The sequence below is a fragment of the Bubalus bubalis genome, chromosome 10 (assembly GCF_019923935.1).
Source record: "Bubalus bubalis isolate 160015118507 breed Murrah chromosome 10, NDDB_SH_1, whole genome shotgun sequence".
NCBI lineage: Eukaryota > Metazoa > Chordata > Mammalia > Artiodactyla > Bovidae > Bubalus > Bubalus bubalis.
The window spans coordinates 55,998,095-56,019,308 of NC_059166.1; the positions used below are offsets into that span (position 1 = coordinate 55,998,095).

The window sequence follows — 21,214 nt, forward strand, 5'->3', positions numbered from 1 at the left end:
GTTCCAAGATTCCTCAACACTGGCTAATGATGAAACTCCAAAGAAATGGAAGAGTTGAATAACAGGCATAAATGGAACTTTCAGCTTGTCTGGTTTACTCCGAGAACAAATATTAGGAATATCCAGACAAAGAGATTTTTGTTTGTGTAATTTAAACTAACATAGCTCTTACTAAATTTGGAGCAACCTTGAATTTGAAGTTTTCCTGCCTTAAAGCTTTAAAAGTGAGTGAAGCCTGGCCCTGGCTAGATTTCTCTGAGGCAGATTCAGGGCACTCATTGTTATACATGCGTTAATAGCAAGAGATTCCAGTCTTCTCAGATTTGTCAAAGAGAATCCTCTATGGTAGGGCCAAGATGATGTGCAGTAAAATCTCAGGAGGACATTCTATCACAGAAAAAAATAGCAACCAAGAACTTTGAAGTCTGTATCAGAGAATGTGAAATCAAATTTTTTAGCCTGGAAAATGTAAGAGCAGGAGCAAAGAAACTGCTGCAGCATCAAGAAGTAAGATAAAATAAAATTTCAAGAAAGATGTATAAAGTCTACCACTCCAATTGTTAACCTTAAGCTATGTAACTCATGCATGGGCTTCCCAGGTGACTTAGTGGTAAAGAATCTGCCTGCCAAGCAGGAGACATGGGTTCTATCCCTGGGTCAGGAAGACCCCTGGAAAAGGAAATGGCAACCCATTCTAGTATACTTGCCTGGGAAATCCCACAGACAGAGGAAGCCTAGAGGGCCACAGTCCATAAGGTCACGAAGAGTCGGACATGGTTGAGCAACTAAACAATGATGACACTAATGTCCAGATATAACGTGAAGGATAAACTGGCTGCAAATTGTGTGCCTGAATAACTGTGTGTGTTAATTTGTCATATGATATTGTTAACACTACATCAGTTAAATGTTGGGGAATTCTAACAATATTTTTATTTTGGAAAAGTTAATCTGTGGTGTTTCTTTCCAAGAGGGTGACATGGCACAAACAGTTTTCTATTGTGGTCTCTCTTATTTATCCATAAGAAGAAGATAATTTTATTCTTTTTCATGAGATCTGAAGTGTGCATATAGTTCATTCAAATGTAGTACTAACAAGACCTAAAGGCTTTAAATAAAAGAAGATAGAGTGCAAGTTCTTTTTATTTTTTTTATTTTTATTTTTTTAAATTTTATTTTATTTTTAAACTTTACATAACTGTATTAGTTTTGCCAAATATCAAAATGAATCTGCCACAGGTATACATGTGTTCCCCATCCTGAACTCTCCTCCCTCCTCCCTCCCCATTCCATCCCTCTGGGTCATCCCAGTGCACCAGCCCCAAGCATCCAGTATCATGCATCGAACCTGCACTGGCAACTCGTTTCATACATGATATTTTACATCTTTTTAAATTCCCATTGGAAATTCCTAGCTCACCTTCCGAGAGAGTATCCGAGTTGTTCACTTTTGTTCATGTTATAGCTAAACTTCTCTACTTAGATCTTAGTTCAAAGTCCATAACTGACTCTTGTTTTCAGTATCAAAGACTTAAGGGAGATCAATGAAAGGCACACACAGTCCTCAGTTATTCCTTACAGTTTTCTTCTCAAGAAGACGAGGAAAAAACCTCCAGCTGGTGTAGAACACTGTCTCCTTAACTGTATCCCACTCTCCTCCAAAACACAATTTCCAATATTGGCCTGAGATTCCCAGGTTTTCAAATTATCAAGGAGGAAACAGCCAAATTTTTAGAATGTGTAGATTGTAAAATGAATCTATATCTTTGGGAATATAAAATATACTCCTTTATAAAAGGCATAGATTATGCCGCAAATACCAGCTCCAGGAGTTAAAGACCTGGAGTTCATCTTTACATGTTCTCTCAATTTGTTGGCTAATTTATTCATTCTTATTATGTCTTAGTTTCTTCACCTGTAAAATAAGTATGATAATAGGAGCTACTTCATAGGTTTTTTAATGAAGCTTAAATTGATTAAAATATGCAGTGTGCTTAGAATAGTACCTAACACTTTTTAGGCATTATGTAACTGTTATTTATAGTTATACATCTGAATTGCTATTTCTTTCATATATCTCTATATATATTTCTATGCCTATTGAATTCATAAAGTGAAAAATATTGACATGGGTGATGCTGAGCTGTCACTGAGTAGTTCTGAAGTTGAGAAACTTTTACTGCATATCCATCAGGAACAATGAATACCTTCTACAAAGATAATCTTGTAAATTTTTATTTATAAACATTTTCTCTCATTTTGCTTAAATGAAAACTTTATCAGTGTTATTGGCTCATATAATTGTTTATTTTTGGCTCATATCAGATCAGATCAGTCGCTCAGTCGTGTCTGACTCTTTGCGACCCCATGAATCGCAGCACGCCAGGCCTCCCTGTCCATCACTAACTCCCGGAGTTCACTCAGACTCACGTCCATCGAGTCAGTGATGTCATCCAGCCATCTCATCCTCTGTCATCCCCTTCTCCTCCTGCCCCCAATCCCTCCCAGCATCAGAGTCTTTTCCAATGAGTCAGCTCTTCGCATGAGGTGGCCAAAGTACTGGAGTTTCAGCTTTAGCATCATTCCTTCCAAAGAAATCCCAGGGCTGATCTCCTTCAGAATGGACTGGTTGAATCTCCTTGCAGTCCAAGGGACTCTCAAGAGGCTTCTCCAACACCACAGTTCAAAAGCATCAATTCTTCAGCACTCAGCCTTCTTCACAGTCCAACTCTCACATCCATACATGACCACAGGAAAAACCATAGCCTTGACTAGATGAACCTTTGTTGGCAAAGTAATGTTTCTGCTTTTGAATATGCTGTCTAGGTTGGTCATAACTTTCCTTCCAAGGAGTAAGCGTCTTTTAATTTCATGGCTGCAGTCACCATCTGCAGTGATTTTGGAGCCCAAAAAAATAAAGTCTGACACTGTTTCCACTGTTTCCCCATCTATTTCCCATGAAATGATGGGACCAGATGCCATGATCTTCGTTTTCTGAATGTTGAGCTTTAAGCCAACTTTTTCACTCTCCACTTTCACTTTCATCAAGAGGCTTTTGAGTTCCTCTTCACTTTCTGCCATAAGGGTGGTGTCATCTGCATATCTGAGGTTATTGATATTTCTCCCGGCAATCTTGATTCCAGCTTGTGTTTCTTCCAGTCCAGTGTTTCTCATGATGTATTCTGCATATAAGTTAAATAAACAGGGCGACAATATATAGCCTTGACATACTCCTTTTCCTATTTGGAACCAGTCTGTTCCATGCCCAGTTCTAACTGTTGCTTCCTGACCTGCATACAAATTTCTCAAGAGGCAGGTCAGTTGGTCTGGTATTCCCATCTCTTTCAGAATTTTCCACAGTTTATTGTGACCAATTCAGGAAACATTATTTGTTTCCTAAAGGCTGTACATCCTATTCAACTATGCTTGTGGAGGGTAGGGGAGGGTGTTCCCCACACCACAAGCTCATTGTCCTACAATCCAACTCAATTTTGACAGTATCTATCCAGAGATAGCATCAGCCTCCACAGGTTAAGGGCTTAGTTCTATTAACATAAGACCGTCTTTCTCCCCCCTCCCCCACCACCTCAGATGCCAACCACAGATCCAGGTTATCACCTATGCTTCTGACCCATTGGCTATAGATTGGACATTTCTAAAATCCCCTCCTTAGGTTTGTTTAGGAGAAGGCAATGGCACCCCAGTCCAGTACTCTTGCCTAGAAAATCCCATGGATGGAGGAGCCTGGTAGGCTGCAGTCCATGGGGTTGCTAAGAATCGGACACGACTGAGCGACCTCATTTTCACTTTTCACTTTCATGCATTGGAGAAGGAAATGGCAACCCACTCCAGTGTTCTTGCCTGGAGAATCCCAGGGACGGGGGAGCCTGGTGGGCTGCCATCTATGGAGTCGCACAGAGTCGGACACGACTGAAGCAAGTTAGCAGCAGCAGCAGCAGCAGCAGGTTTGTTTAACTTGCTAGAGTAGCTCACAGAAACATTTTTCTTACCAGATTCCCAGTTTATTATGAAAGGACATAACTCAGTAACAAGCAGATAGAAAAGGTGCATAGGTCAAAATATGGGGAGAGGAAAAGGAGCTTCCATGCCCCATCTGAATAATCTACTCTCCTTGCATAGTCACATGTTCTTCAATTTGGAAACTCTCCAGATCCTCTCCTTTAGGTTTTTATGGAGGCTTCAGTACATAGGCATTCCTGAGACTTCCCTGGTGGCTCAGACGGTAAAGCGTCTGCCTACAGTGCGGGAGACCTGGGTTCGATCCCTGGGTCAGGAAGATCCTCTGGAGAAGGAAATGGCAACCCACTCCAGTACTCTTGCCTGGAAAATCCCATGGACGGAGGAGCAGTAGTAGGCTACAGTCCATGGGGTCTCAAAGAGTTGGACACGATTGAGCGACTTCACTTCTTCAGTACATAGGCATGACTGATTGAATCGTTGCCTTGTGGTGATTGAACTCTATCTCCAGCCCCTCTTCCCTTTCAAGAGTTAAGGGGGCAGAAGGGGGTAGAACTGGAAGTTCCTACTTTCCTTTAACAAGGTTGCTTTCCTGACAATAAGCAACCCCCTCCCGCACCTGCAATCTTTAGGGGATTTCCCCAAATCACCTCTTTTCACATAAACTCAGTTGTGATTTAAAGGTGCTTGTCAAATTAACAAGGCATTCATTTCACTTTTATGGCTCTGAAGTAATTTCAGGAAATGAAGAAAAGAGACCAACTATAATAACAAAAGTTGTTCCCATTGCTTTTATCATTTGGGAAATTCCAAGAGTTTCTGGAGCTCTGTGCCAGAAGTGGGAATGAAGACTAAATACATATTTTCTTATTATAAGTCACAACATCACACTTTCTAAGTTCCTTTCCTCTGCTCAATTCTTTGATGCCAACTTTCACTAACAAATGTTTCTTCCTTTTTAAAAAGTACATTTTATATGTCCCCCAAAATTTTCAAAAAGCATCTATCTTTTCTTGACTGATAGATATTAATTTGTAGAAACACAAATTTTATTAGACCTAATTGGTTAATACAGAATGCAGAGGATGTAGCTAGGGCAGCCACTTAGTAAACCAATTTGAGTAGTTAGTTGTTTGTAGAAGAGTGTTAGATGCACCTGAGAATACTTGTTTACTAAGAGCTCTTCATTCAGCTCAAAAATGCATCATTATCAACTATCATCACCAAATACTGTTCACTGATAAAACAGCTATTTCAAATGCATTCTCTATTTTCAGAGAGGAAATTGATGCTTATGACTGGAAGTTCTACTCCAGAAGCCCTTGTTTTAGGACTGATGGCCTAAAATTGACAAGGGCTGTAGAGGTGTGAAATAAAATATAGTAAATTTCAATTGACCTATTAATAAAAAGCAAAAAAAAACACCACTTTATCTGTACCGTGGTGATTTACCTTTGCTTCATTAATACTAAGAAAATGTCTAAAATGCTAAAAAAAATTCTGTTGGTATTGTACTTTGGAACACTCTTTTCCTTACCGAGTAACACTTTTCAACAAAATAAAATGTGTTCCTTATTACGATATTTGTAGTAGGGACATTAGAAACATAATGAACTAGGACGTGCTAATTTCAGGTTTTTGTTTTTTTTTTAGATGTAAAAATCATTTTTATTGTGGGAAAATATACATAACATAAGATTTACCATTTAACCACTCTCAGGTGTACAGTTCATGACATTAAATACATTCACAGTGTTGTCCAACCTTGACCACCATTCATCTCCAGAACATCATCATCTTCCCAGATTAAAACTCTATACCCATTAAATAATAATTTCCCATTTCCCCTTGCCCCAACCCCTTCACTACCACCATTCTATTTTATATCTCTATAAACTTGACTACTTTAAGTACCACTTATACAAGCGGAATCATATGATATTTGTCCTTCTGTGTCTGGCTTATTTCACTTTGCACATCTTCAGGGTTCATTCGTGTTGTGAAATGTGTCAAAATTCCCTTCCTTTTTAAGACTAAACATTATTTCATTGCATGTATACACCACATTTCGTTTATCCATTCATCTGTCAAGGGACATTTTGGTTGTTTCCACTTTTAGGCTATTGTGAATAATGCTGTTACAAAAATGATCATACAAATATCTATTCAATTCCCTGCTTTCAATTCTTTTGGGCATATACCCAAAAATGGAATTGCTAGAGGATATAGAAATTCTATGTTTATTTTTTGAGGGACCAGCCATACAATGGCTGCACCATTTTACATTTCCATCAGCAATACACGAGAGTCCCAGTTTCTCCACATCCTCATCAATACTTGTTATTTTCTGTTCCTTTTTAAGTATGTAATAACTGTCGTAATGGATGTAAAGTATCTCATTGTGGTTTTAATAACATTCTCTAAAGATTAGTGATATAGAACAGATTTAATCCTTGTTGGTCATCTGTATATCTTCTTTTGAGAAATGTCTATTTAGTTCCTTTGCCCATTTGTTTTTTAGTTGGGATTGTTCTTTTTTATTGTTGAGTTGTAGGAGTGCTTTATATACTCTATGCTGCTGCTAAGTCGCTTCAGTCGTGTCCGACTCTGTGCAACCCCATAGACAGCAGCCCATCAGGCTCCCCCGTCCCTGGGATTCTCCAGGCAAGAACACTGGAGTGGGTTGCCGTTTCCTTCTCCTAATTTCAGGTTTTGTTTCAAATTTAATGCCTCTTTTAATATGTAAAGCTATAAGCCTTACGATTGCAAATATTCAAATAATAGTTTTTCTATCAAGAGAACTAGTTCAGAAATTCCTTCCTAACCACTAATCTTCTTTAACTATGGAAAAAAGACTTAATTTGACCCAATTTTAGTGTAACCTGAATATTATACACTGATTCTTCATTATATATTAACTATTTTCTTCTCATTTGTCTTATTGACATAATGTATTTCATGTAATATGTACCTTCAATGTTAATATTTTAATATTTATTTTATTTTTTACTTCTTAGGCATTAGCTATGGGAATGATGACAGAATACTACCATTATATCTTTACCACACTGGTAAGTAATTTATGAAAAATATAAACATAATACTCTAAAGTTTCTTATAATGAATTTCAGGCTGAAAAATGGGTTTTGAGTGGGAAGAAGTAATATAATGGCAGCACTTTTATAGTTAGAATTTATTTTATTTTGATAAAACCCAAGAGGAATTATCATCACAGATAACTAATGATTCTTGGCGGGAAGCTGATGATTTTAAAATAATATAATTTCAGATACCAATTCAAAATAATGTGTCTTATTTTTATATTGCTTAGAAGACTTTCAGGACATCATGGATTTTAAGATTAGTTTGCTGAGAAATCAATGTTTTAGAAAAGCATAAATTCTTATGTTGTTAGCTCTATTGACTTAACAAAAATCACATTTATTTAAGCTGCTTCTTTAGTAGATTAAATTTCTATTTTGTTTTTGCATATGTTAAGTTGGATTTTTTGAGTATATATGAGCTAATTTGCAAATAGCAAATTGAATGTTACCTTTATCTTTTGTCTTTAATACTCACTACACAGTTTTTTCTTAATATGCATGCAAACCTGACTTTTGGTTTTTATCAAATCTACTTACTCTTAGCTCTATTTCTTACCAACACATTACCCTGGTTTTCCATTCACTGTGAAACTGGTGTCTGTCTCTGTCACTAGTTCTCTTCTGTCCACCTCCCAGTACAAGAGTATTCCAAATTTGGGCCTGTATCTTATTTTCTTTTATCTTCTTAAATTATTTTCTTCAAAAGTGGTATGTTTTTATAGCTTTAATCATTACCTTTGTTCAGCTGAGATCTAAATGCCCATCTGTAACATTCCCGAATTGTTGTATATTGCTGCATTGCAGAGCATTTCTAATTGTTGTGGCTTTAATATAATTTCAGGTTATTTAAACCTTAATGCATTGTCCTCTCAATTGACTCATCTTCTGAATTCTCAAAACTTCTATTATCTTTGACTCCTGTATCCCCAACCAATTCTACTGATTTTTCCTCTGTAGTGTCTCTCAGTTCAGTTCAGTTCAGCCACTTGGTCATGTTAGACTCTTTGCTACCCCATGGGCTACAGCATGCCAGGCTTAGGGTAGTGTCTCTAGTATGCATCTTCTTGTTGCAATCACCAGTATCACCAATGCTCTTTCATTGTTAACTCAAAAGTTTTCCAGTTGATCTTCTTGCTTTTAGGAGTCTTAAATTTATCAGAACAAATTATTAAAATTTAGTTGAATACAGTAGCTTCTTATAAAAACAATTCTTCTCCAATAAAGATGCTTCACACAGTAGGTTGTATTTTACTGGTAAATACTAAGGTTAACTCTGCTGTATCTCTTTATAACTTCTTACCAGGTGGCTTTTTGCAGCCCATGGGAAACTTAGTCATGGGCTCATGGAGAATGAGTAGGAGCCTTCACTTGTCAACAAATTATATTTCAATGCTTTGCAACTCAGTTATACCATAATCATAAGATTTTGGGAAATCAAAAGTATCTCTTAAAAAGGAAAAAAAATGGGTAAAAAAAAAAAAACTAGTATATATAGAACTCATTAGTCTATAATTGAAGGCCTTTTATAGTTTGAATCTAACCTAACTTCCCCACTTTCTTTTGTTGCTGTTCTCCTTTATGAATTCTCTTATGGACAAAAATGGTTTAATCTCCTGAGTAGCTTTTATATTTTCTAATTTTTGTGTCTCTACTGACATTTGGTCTCCTTTTGCCTATCAAAAGCATGGCCATTCTTTAATGGCAGCTCAGATCCCATCTGCTCTATGAAGCTGTTTCTGACTATAAAAATTGATTGAAAATCATTTGTCTTGCTTCTGTCATTTGTCATTGTCATTCTTGCATTTGTCATTGCTTCTGACTGCTTGCACTTGTGCTCTTTTGTCCCTTAGCATATATTGCATTGCTGTGTGTGTGTGTCTATATATATAGCCATATATATAACCAAAGAGAGAGAGACTCTCCTTGGCTAGACTGCAAACTTTGAATATTAAAAACCTGAAAGTTCCTTATTTTTTTCACAGCACACAGCAGAACTCAGGCTACTGTCAGCTTCTCTCGAGTGAATTTAGTTCCTATATCTAGTCTAGGGCTTCCTTTGTGGCTCAGCTGGTAAAGAATCCACCCGCAATGTGGGAGACCAGGGTTGGGAAGATCCCCTGGAGAAGGGAAAGGCTACCGACTGCAGTATCCTGACCTGAAGAATTCTGTGGACTGTATAGTCTATGGGATCGCAAAGAGATACAACTGAACAACTTTCACTTCACTTAACTTCATCTAGTCTGTACAGTTGTCTGGGTCTAAGGCAAGCTATGCCCAGCCCAGGCCTGATGGCATTGATCTTGCCCTGCCTAATTCTCAGTGGTTCTCATTATTGATATTGTTGTCCTCAATATCTAAGGATGACTAATGCTAACTCAAAGAGGGCAGAAGTCCCACATCTTGAATGTTCTCCCAGTGACATCTGACTGCCCTGACAGCTTTAACCTTCTATCCCCTGGGGAAACCAAAGGGCAGATCCAGAGCATTCACTATATAGAGAGTGGAAAGGGCAACCACAATCTAAAGGGTTATTTGTAGGGGAGTTGCTGAGTAGAGTGGAACTATCAGTGTTCTCTAACCGATAAGCCCAGTTTTGGTTTTTTTCCCTCAGCTTTGATATAATAAGCTAGAAGCCATATATCATAACTTATTTCTTAAAAATAAAAGGCAAGGCAGATAACACAAAAATGGCAATCATCAAAGAAGCAAGTTATGGAAATATAGTCAGTTCAGTTCAGTCGCTCAGTCATGTCCAACTCTTTGTGACCCCATGAACCGCAGCACACCAGGCCTCACTGTCCATCACAAACTCCCAGAGTCCACCCAAACTCATGTCCGTTGAGTCAGTGATGCCATCCAACCATCTCATCCTCTGTCGTCCCTTTCTCCTCCTGCCCTCAATCTTTCCCAGCAGCAGGGTCTTTTCAAATGCATCAGGTGGCCAAAGTATTGGAGTTTCAGATTCAAAATCAGCCCTACCAATGAACACCCAGGACTGATCTCCTTTAGGATGGACTGGTTGGATCTCCTTGCAGTCCAAGGGACTCTCAAGAGTCTTCTCCAACACCACAGTTCAAAAGCCTCAATTCTTCGGCACTCAGCTTTCTTTAGAGTCCAACTCACACATCTATACATGACCATGGGAAAACCATAGCCTTGACTAGACAGACCTTTGTTGACACAGTAATGTCTCTGCTTTTTAATATGCTATCTAGGTTGGTCATAACTTTGCTTCCAAGGAGTAAGCGTCTTTTAATTTCATGGCTGCAATCACCATGCGCAGTGATTTTAGAGCCCAGAAAAATAAAGTCAGCCACTGTTTCCACTGTTTCCCCATCTATTTGCCATGAAGTGATGGGACCAGATGCCATGATCTTCGTTTTCTGAATGTTGAGCTTTAAGCCAACTTTTTCACTCTCCTCTTTCACTTTCATTAAGAGGCTCTTTAGTTCTTCTTCACTTTCTGCCATAAGGGTGTTGTCATCTGCATATTTGAGGTCATTGATATTTCTCCTGGCAGTCTTGATTCTAGCTTGTGCTTCCTCCAGCCCAGAGTTTCTCATGATGTACTCTGCATACTTATAGTCAGTTAAATGTAAAACACAAATGCATAAAATTTAAGGGCAAGCTATCCCTAACATAGAGAAGAAAGCTTATGCAAACTTTATAGGAAGTTTGTAGAAAAGCCTATTGTTCCATTAGTGGAATTGAAATAATATGTATATATGTACATGTTTAAGTAGAGTATATATATATATATGTATATATATATATATGCACAGCGACAAAACATGACAATAAGTGTATTTAAATCTTGGTGATTTTTGACATTAAACATCATTTGAAGCACTGTGGTGTTAACTATCCTAAGGGGAGCAAGAATGCATGATTATTTCAATTATACTTGCCTATGAATATTTTCTCTTGATATTAACACAATGAAATTTTTCCTTTAGGACCTCTTTGCTCTTGATGTGGAACCCTATCGATACAGTGGTGTTAACATGACAGGGTTCAGAATATTAAATACAGAAAATACACAAGTCTCTTCCATCATTGAAAAGTGGTCCATGGAACGGTTGCAGGCACCTCCGAAACCCGACTCAGGTTTGCTGGATGGATTTATGACGGTATGAATACCCACTTTAAAGATAAGTTTGCGTAATTCAAAGTAACATTACATAAATTATGAATCCTCTGGATCCAAACTTTGGTTTAGTTATCAGTGTTAAAGGCATGCTATCAGAAGCACAGTTGCAAATAATTCTATTAACAAAAATTTTCTAAATCTATTTTACATGGTAATTTAGACTTTTATCCATGTATCTCAAAAAGCATTACAACTACTGTTAGAATACTACAATGTAAGGGATTTCTCTAGTTAGTTAGTGCCATATATAGGATAAATTAGAGACTTGAAAAGAAGATATTAACCTGAAAGTTGTCCTTCTGATCTTAACTACCAATATACGATTACTCTTCACCATGTTGATTTCTGATATCTGATGTCATATAAACGACAAAATTTTCCCCTGAACTTACTGTTTAAGTTTCCAGATTAACCAATAATCACACTTGTTATTTTCAAGTCTTAGTTTTAAACCTAAAATCTACATTAATGCATAAACCATAAAAGGATACATTCTTACATAACTTTTGTTGCTTATACCAGTTCTGCCAATGAAAATCTAATGCAATATAGGTACATAATTTCAAATTTTCTTATAGCTATGTTAAAAAGCATACACAAAAGATAAATTTCAATATTATTAATTTATTTTATTTAACCCATTATACCAAAATGTCATTGTTTATACAATCAATATAAAATTATGAGTGAGATATTTTACATTCTTTTTTTTAACTAAATCTTTGAAAGTTGGTTTGTACTTGGCACTTTATGTGTTAGTTCTGACTAGTCACACTTCAGGTTCTCAATAGCCAAATGTAGCTACTGGCTACCTTATAGGACCAAGTAATTTTATACTGTACTATTTAATAAATTCTAAATGTCTGATAAATTCTCATTAATCTATTTTCTTTAAACAAAGTTACTGCTGTAATTTAGAAAATAGCTCAGTACTTTGGCAATATTTGTATTTCCTAGGTCATTAAAAAGTATCTTTCTAAAGGGAAACTTTGTAAGCAGAAACATCCTCTATCCTGATGTGTGGAAAAGCCTTTTCTACTATAGTTGCGATGTTCGCATTAATTGTTTCAATGGGGCTTCAAAGTATGTTTTTAATGTTGTAGCAAAATAAGGGAAAATTTGTTATTTCTTTTCCCTTTGAAGAAGATTTAGTAATACAAACTGAGTTTCTTCACAGAGACTGTGAAAATAAATAAAATAAACTACTAGAATTTGAAAATGTCTTATATCCACATTAATTAAAAAAAAAACTTATGAGGAGAATTCTACTCCTTTGTATAAAAATAGGTGATTGACTAGTTCTAGTATTTTAGTTTTATCTTAAGTTTTATTTGAGAGACTTTATTGGGAGGAAAATACATTACCTAAAAATGAAGGTATTTTTCCTCTGAAGTACATCCAGATTAAAAATAAAATACAACTAAGAATTAATTACAAATATTATAGTTTATCCCCAGTTTTAAGATGGTGAATCAAACTTTTGGCACCTAATAGACAATGTTACTTTTAAAAATTAAAATATATACTACCTTTTATATTATTTTAGTCATGTATATACTTTTCCATATATGCTTTCTAACTCCTTTTACCTTTCTTTAATTTCAAGATGGATTTTGTTATTCATTATTCAAAACGTTGTCGAATGGTTTTAGGAAAAGTATATTAATAAGTATCATGACAGTCTTAACACTTTCATACTTTAAGACTTCCACTGATGTGTCCAAGAATTAGTGTCCTTTTTTATATATATCAGAATCACAAAAATTATCCAGCCTTACTTTTGTACTCTGTATTTCTGTATGATTCCTGTATGATGCTACATGTCATCCCCTGAAAATTCAAATAACTTTAAGTAGACTATTGAAAGAAGATGCATTCAAAGGAAGGTAAATTAATTTCTTATCTAGAAAGGTAAGGGCTCTCAGAGAGAATTGATTTTCATAAAATGGATCAAAAAGACAAGAGTGTTAGGATGAATGCAGTTTGGGTTTTTTCTTTCTAGTCCATTCCTCAGTTCTGCCCTTCTTCTGTACTGACAAGTAATTTAGTGGAATGGAAAAGTGATAGAACAAAAATGCATTGATGAGAAAATGATTAGCCTATTTATTGAAAATTCTGGGCATTGTATATAATCCATAGATATTGACATCTTCAGAAGAATTTCTAATGCCAACACTCTCTTCTTTGTTGTTGTCATGAAATAACTTTTCAAATAGATCTTAAATAAGAAAAAAGAAATAAAGTATAAGAGATAATTGCCTTTTTATTTATATATTTTTATTTGAGTTTCTGGAAAATATAAGTTTCATCAGAAGGCTTAAAGGAGAACATTTTTTAAATGAATGACTGAAGATAAATTTCCCTAAGTGAGCATTTTCTGGAAATTTTTTACCTAAAAATGTCTGCCAGGTATTTATGTTTTTATATTTATAAATAGAGCATGGAACACAAAGTATTTTGGAAATAAACATAAAATTCGCTCTCAAAATAAAGACCTTTTAAAATGGATGCAGACTGATGACTTTTTTTTTTACAATTTTCCTTTTGGAAAATTGACATTATCTTTTAAAATATTTTCATTATATAGTATTATATAATATAAAAGATTATATGTAAGATATTTTATTATATGAAATTAATTAATTATAAATAGTGCAGGCTTATTAAAAAAAAACAGTATGAGATCTGTATAAAAATGTTGGTATATTTATACCTTGTATGAGTATTCTCTTCTTTTCCATTTAAGTTTATATTGTAAGCATTGTCCTAGTTATTAAAGGAAAAGAAATTAATAAGCTATTTGCTCTGTGAACAGAGTAAGGAAATTAAGAGGATTCTAGTTAGAAAAGAGAAGAATTATAGCCTAGCATTGTAAAGTTGGCAACATTCCCTTTAGTCAATTCATGAGATCTCAGTGTTTATATATCCCTTGTTCTTTTTTTTCCCCCTATGGTCCCATTAAGAAATAGATATCAGCAAAATCCCTAGAGTTGGAGCAAGACCTATTATTATCAGTATCATAGTCATTTGTCACTATGTAAGATCACAGTGCTTAGACTTTCACTTTCTTTATATTTGAGCTATAAAAAGGAACAATGAATGAGATTCATAAGAATTTTTCTGGTTGACTTAGCACCTTAATTGACCCCTGGGCTAAGTATTTATCTGCTAAGTGACTTGAATACAAGACTATTTCTCCCATAGTTGTAGTTCCTTCTTCAATGGTCTAGGACATCTTATTAAAGGTATTAATGTTAGTAGTAGCTCAGTAGAACTTTATCTTTATTTGGTATAAACCCAATCAGGAAACCAAGTCACATAGTACATCCAAGCCTGATCTCATCAGAAAGGAAGGAAGCCCAACCCTCTTCCTTCACACAGATAAAGTTTTGTTTTTAACTCCCATCACCTTTCTTCCACTCTTTCCCATGCCCACAAACTGCCAGCCAGGTAGTGCTTTAAGGATCTTCCCTAAAGGACATGGCTACCAACTCCTTGGAGAATCCAATGGACAGAGGGGCCTGGCAGGCTACAGTCCATGGAGTTGCAAAGAGGCAGACGCAGTTGAGCAACTAACACAGACATGAACCCACATCATAAAACCCTTTCTCTACTGCTCATCCTTTATTAATTATTTTACATATCCATCCCCTTGGGAGTGGGAAAGTCCCCTTCAGTGAACATTATCACTGTCCTTTACCCCATAATCAAATGGCATTTCACCCCATCTTCTGACCAGATGTCTATTTTCCCAGGCACAATTACCATAGGGTGGGAATTCACTTTTTTGAACTCATCAGAGTTTGGCAATGGTTACATTCACCAATTGATTATTCATCAATTGATTTATTGAGTTTCCAGCAATCTTAGTTTAAGATAATAAAATCTAGTACAAACACCTCAAGGTAAATTTTAAATTCAGCTATATCCTGGAACTCCTTCCCAGTGCTCCCAATATGCCATGCATCTTTTTTTTTGTTTCTTAGTTAGAGGATAATTACTTTGCAATACTGTGATGGTTTCTGCCATACATCAGCATGAATTGGCATTAGGTTTACATATGTCCCCTCCCTCGTGAATATGCCATGAATCTTAATAATTAACAAACCTGTAATCCAGGTAGCTTACAAATACCATTCTTAATGTTGATATATAATACTACATGTGTTCCTTGACAAGGTTGCAACGCATACATTATTATTGCAACACATATCAATAATGACTGTTGATTGGCTTTGTCATTCAAATGACTATGGGGAGGTTATTGATTTTGGAAATTGAAACTCTAAGATATTTACTTCTTCATTGTCTTTCTCCTCTCTTCACATCCATCCAACAATCAAACACTGTCAAATTTATTGTATCAATATCTTTCTTAACTGTATTCTCTTTCCACTCCCGGAGCTATGCCTTGATTAAGGACCCCGTGGTCTCTCTCTCAGCTGTTGGAGTCGTCTCCTCACTGAATTCCACTCGTAACTAACATCTCTCCTACACTTACCTTTTTCCTAGTGTGATCTTACCAAAACATTACCTGTGACTCCTTGTCATTTGCTAGGTGAAATTTTAGCTCATTTGCCAAGCCTTCAAGGCCTTCCATGATCTGGCTTCTGCTATTTGTCCAGCCTCATATTTGCCTACCCTCTGCTCTTCCATCTCACCATCTCACCCTGGCTGAATCAGCAGTGCTGATACACCTCCTTATTTTAGTACAGAATATCCTCATCATCTGAACCACTTACCCCTGTTTGAATGTCTGGTGTATTCCTACTCATGCTCTAATTTTCAGGACTTATGTAGCATTTTCTATGAATTTACTCTGAGTCCTCTAGATATTTCAAGCATGTGCACCTTTATGCACTTGATATACAACTCCATGTTAAAATTTAACTCTGGGACTTTCGTTTGTTTTCATGCCCTTTTCTCAATAGATTGTAGGCTATTTCAAGGCCAGAATTAGGTTTTGTCTGTCATTCCTGAAGGCCCTAGACTAAGTTCAGTAACCAATGCAAAGCAGGGGCTCATCATGAGGGATGACTGTGTGCCTGAATAAATGTGTGGGTTAATTTGTTTTAATCATGCTGCATGTGTATTCTAATCATTTCCCCAAATGTGTTCTGGAGAGCTTTTTTTAATCTACCCACTAGTATTTTATTATCAAGATATACAATCACTTAGAAAATTCAATTAGGCTAGTCTCAATTATTTGTTAGAATAATACCTGAAAAGACAAAAAATTAGAAGTGCTTTTGATTGAATAGTGAAAATTTAGTGAGTTAGAGTAGTTCCCATTCTCTTTTACAAAAGAAGGGAGGATATTTAGAAGGGAGGTGAGTCTTTATGTATTTAAATTCCAGTGTCCTCCTAATTAAACATTATTTCTTTATAAAAACAGACCATGATCCATAAACTGTTATTTCTTTCATCATTTGATTTATTTAAAACATAATGTCCTGCATATACCTCCACAGCAGGGAGTTAGCTCATGAAATAAGGGGGCACAAGTGATCACTCTGTTACTGTACAAAGGTTTACCTTTAGAAAAGTCAATGAAAATAGTACTGCAGAGAAATAAAGAATGAACGGCAGGCTGTCATTTGTTGCTAGAATTACAATCTGCCTTAGCTGTTGTCTGCTTGTCTTAATTAGCTGTAGCTACTTTATTTGATTCAGTTGAAATGAGAATAAATACAGGACTTTGCCAGACAATGGGTCGAACTAACTTGCCATTTTTTAATCAATAAAGACATTTTCAAAAGGGTGGTTTTATTTCATATGCCACTACAATATCAAAAGTATAAAAAGTAACACTATAGTGAATTAATTATCCTGTCTTTAATCAGCTTTATTCATGAGTATGTTGTACACAATACTCTGGATTTTACACCAGGACCTCAGGGTGGTAATGAAGTCAGTACTTCTGTTTCCTCAAAGAACTTAGGGAACTGACAAAATCAAAAGACTGTGGATGTCTTACTGATCACATCTCATATCTTTATCAGTACAAAAATCATATTCCAACTTTAATTTTTAATTTCAAACCAATTTGGTATTTCTTTAGTTGTTCTAGTTCCTAAATTCTCTTTCAAGTTCTTGTTAAAATCCCTTGTTTTCCACACTATTTTGTGACAGCAAGGACAAATATATATATTTACCAGGGACTTTAGATAACTTCTTAGCATTTTGCTGAAAATGTGTAACATTTCACAAAGTTTATTTGCATAACTGATATTTTCACTGTGGTCTTTACCACAGAAGAAATGTTTTGTGGTCTGTATTATAAATGAATATGGCAGAAAATATTTCCATAAGATGTTTCAGGGTATGTAATGAAGTCATAAGCACAACACATTTACATTTGTATATGACTGATTTAATGAATAGTAAAAGGACATGAGTATGTGGCAGGAATAAGAGAATGGTCTTGTATTTCTTCACTTTATATACCTATTAATCTTCCTTTATATACTAAGCTGCAAGTTGAATCTGAATATAAATAATTGAGATGACTTGGCAACCTCCATTTTCCATTAACATGGAAGATTCCATTTAATTGCCTTTGTTCACTGGCACATTAAATAATCAGCATTTATATAAAGCTGATAAAGAGATGAAGTTTCCATTTTAAGTAACTGTTTTTTACATGAAAGATGGCAATAATGCACTTCCTTCATAGTTGTGTTATTTTTTAGGTCAATTTTAAAACCTTCCACTTGTAAAAAGTAAGATTGAATCAAAAGACTTGCTATCCTGAAAATCAAAATTTATCTTCAAAGCATTGATCTGAGATCATGTACTACAAACTTGTAAAGGATTAATAGACTTCTGTTCACAGTTTTCCTCAGCCTTTATTGTATATTTAATAGTTAAATAGTTACTTATGTATGTAAATAATCACAGAGGGTATGAGGAAGTGTATTTAAGCAAAAGTCTGTGTTGTTCAGAATGAGGGTCCCTCAAGTGATAGTCAATGACAAGAATACCTAGAGAAGATGATGGCCAATTTTCTGACAAGAGGGCAAAGTTCGACATTCCAGTCTGGAAATTGCAACATTCTGAGATTTATGACTTCACATTTGTACTGATCATCAGGATAGAATTGAAGCAATGAATGTAACCTTGAAATTAAAACAAACAAACAAACAAGAACTTCCAAGCAGATCTTAGAGGTAAGGAGTCATCCAATTTGGGAAAGCAAATACAGTGCCCACTACAAAGGGAATGTGCATGCATGCTCAGCTGCTCGGCTGTGTCCAACTCTTTATGACGCTATGGACTGTAGTACACCAGGCTCCTCTGTCCATGGGATTCTTTAGGTAAGAATACTGGAGTGGGTAGCCATTCCTTTCTCCATGGGATCTTCCTGACCCAAAGACTGAACCCACATCTCCTGCATTGCAGGCAGGTTCTTTATCCACTGAGCCACCTGGGAAGCCAACAAAGGGAGGTTCGTGACATTGTACAGGAGACAGGGATCAAGACCATCCCCATGGAAAAGAAATGCAAAAAAGCAACATGGCTGTCTGGGGAGGCCTTACAAATAGCTGTGAAAAGAAGAGAAGTGAAAAGCAAAGGAGAAAAGGAAAGATATAAGCATTTGAATGCAGAGTTCCAAAAATAGCAAGAAGAAATAAAAAAGCCTTCCACAGCGATCAGTGCAAAGAAATAGAGGAAAACAACAGAATGGGAAAGACTAGAGATCTCTTCAAGAAAAATAGAGATACCAAGGGAATATTTCATGCAAAGATGGGCTCGATAAAGGACAAAAAAGGTATGGACCTAACAGAAGCAGAAGATATCAAGAAGAGGTGGCAAGAATGCACAGAAGAACTGTACAAAAAAGATCTTCATGACCCAGATAATCACGATGGTGTGATCACTGACCTAGAGCCAGACATTATGGAATGTGAAGTCAAGTGGGCCTTAGAAAGCATCACTACGAACAAAGCTAGAGGAGGTGATGGAATTCCAGTTGAGCTATTTCAAATCCTGAAAGATGATGCTGTGAAAGTGCTGCACTCAATATGCCAGCAAATTTGGAAAACTCAGCAGTGGCCACAGGACTGGAAAAGGTCAGTTTTCATTCCGATCCCAAAGAAAGGCAATGCCAAAGAATGCTCAAACTACCGCACAATTGCACTCATCTCACATGCTAGTAAAGTAATGCTCAAAATTCTCCAAGCCAGGCTTCAGCAATATGTGAACCGTGAACTTCCAGATGTTCAAGCTGGTTTTAGAAAAGGCAGAGGAACCAGAGATCAAATTGCCAACATCCGCTGGATCATGGAAAAAGCAAAAGAGTTCCAGAAAAACATCTATTTCTGCTTTATTGACTATGCCAAAGCCTTTGACTGTGTGGATCACAATAAACTGTGGGAAATTCTGAAAGAGATTGGAATACCAGACCAACTGACCTGCCCCTTGAGAAATTTGTATGCAGGTGAGGAAGCAACAGTTAGAACTGGACATGGAACAACAGACTGGTTCCAAATAGAAAAAGGAGTACGTCAAGTCTGTATATTGTCACCCTGCTTATTTAACTTATATGCAGAGTACATCATGAGAAATGCTGGGCTGGAAGAAGCACAAGCTGGAATCAAGATTGCCAGGAGAAATATCAATAACCTCAGATATGCAGATGACACCACCCTTATGGCAGAAAGTGAAGAGGAACTAAGAAGCCTCTTGATGAAAGTGAAAGAGGAGAGTGAAAAAGTTGGCTTAAAGCTCAACATTCAGAAAACAAAGATCATGGCATCCAGTCCCATCACTTCATGGGAAATAGATGGGGAAACAGTGGAAACAGTGTCAGACTTTATTTTTGGGGGGCTCCAAAATCACTGCAGATGGTGACTGAAGCCATGAAATTAAAAGACGCTTACTCCTTGGAAGGAAAGTTATGTCCAACCAAGATAGCATATTCAAAAGCAGAGACATTACTTTGCCAACAAAGGTTCATCTAGTCAAGGCTATGGTTTTTCCTGTGGTCATGTATGGATGTGAGAGTTGGACTGTGAAGAAGGCTGAGTGCTGAAGAATTGATGCTTTTGAACTGTGGTGTTGGAGAAGCCTCTTGAGAGTCCCTTGGACTGCAAGGAGATCCAACCAGTCCATTCTGAAGGAGATCAGCCCTGAGATTTCTTTGGAAGGAATGATGCTAAAGCTGAAACTCCAGTACTTTGGCCACCTCATGCAAAAGTTGACTCATTGGAAAAGACTCTGATGCTGGGAGGGATTTGGAGCAGGAGAAGAAGGGGATGACAGAGGATGAGGTGGCTGGATGGCATCACTGGCTTGATGGACGTTGAGTCTGAGTGAACTCCAGGAGTTGATGATGGACAGGGAGGCCTGGCGTGCTGTGATTCATGGGGTCACAAAGAGTTGGACACGACTGAGTGACTGAACTGAACTGAAGAAAATAAGCAATTGCTTTTTTTTTTTTTTTTTTAACTGGAGTTGGTGCTCAGGTTAGAATAAGGCTAACAGCAAGTTTAACATATTGTTAAGTGTCCTGGATTAGAGAAATGGATTGGAAAACAGTGGAAGATAAAGCTGGAATAAAAGTTTTACATATCAATTAATTGTACACTATTTACCATATAGGAGTTCAGAATAAAATCAACATAAAATAGTAACTGAAATTATTAAAAACAGAAAGTAAGAGATGACATTGAGGGCCTATAAATAATAAGAAATATTACTCAGATACATATTCCTAATAAACTGCAGAAAAGTCCTGGGGAATCAAGGGTAATTCTTATAAAAGACAATATTTCTCTTTACTGGATCTGTTTCTAAAATGGAAAGACAGAGTGGATCTATTTATAAAATGTACAAAATATGTTTTCTGGCTATTTTGCTTTGAGAGTAAAATACTCAGCTACATTCTGTAATTGAGTATAGAGTACAGAATGAGAGGTAGGAGACTGGTCATAAGTACTATCAAAACTATGTTTTCCTGTATTATTCCATTTTTATTCAT

At 36.3% G+C, this 21,214-nt stretch overlaps 1 protein-coding gene across 10 annotated transcripts in view; it reads left to right on the plus strand.

Annotated features, from left to right (window-relative positions):
• GRIK2 (glutamate ionotropic receptor kainate type subunit 2) overlaps positions 1-21,214 on the plus strand; it is a 742,533-nt gene that overhangs the window by 352,631 nt on the left and 368,688 nt on the right. For all 10 annotated transcript variants that reach the window (XM_025294639.2, XM_025294642.2, XM_025294643.2 and 7 more), the window contains 2 exons: positions 6,996-7,049; positions 11,039-11,212. In XM_025294639.2, coding sequence (XP_025150424.1) covers positions 6,996-7,049; positions 11,039-11,212 — 228 coding nt within the window. The remainder of the gene's footprint in view (positions 1-6,995; positions 7,050-11,038; positions 11,213-21,214) is intronic.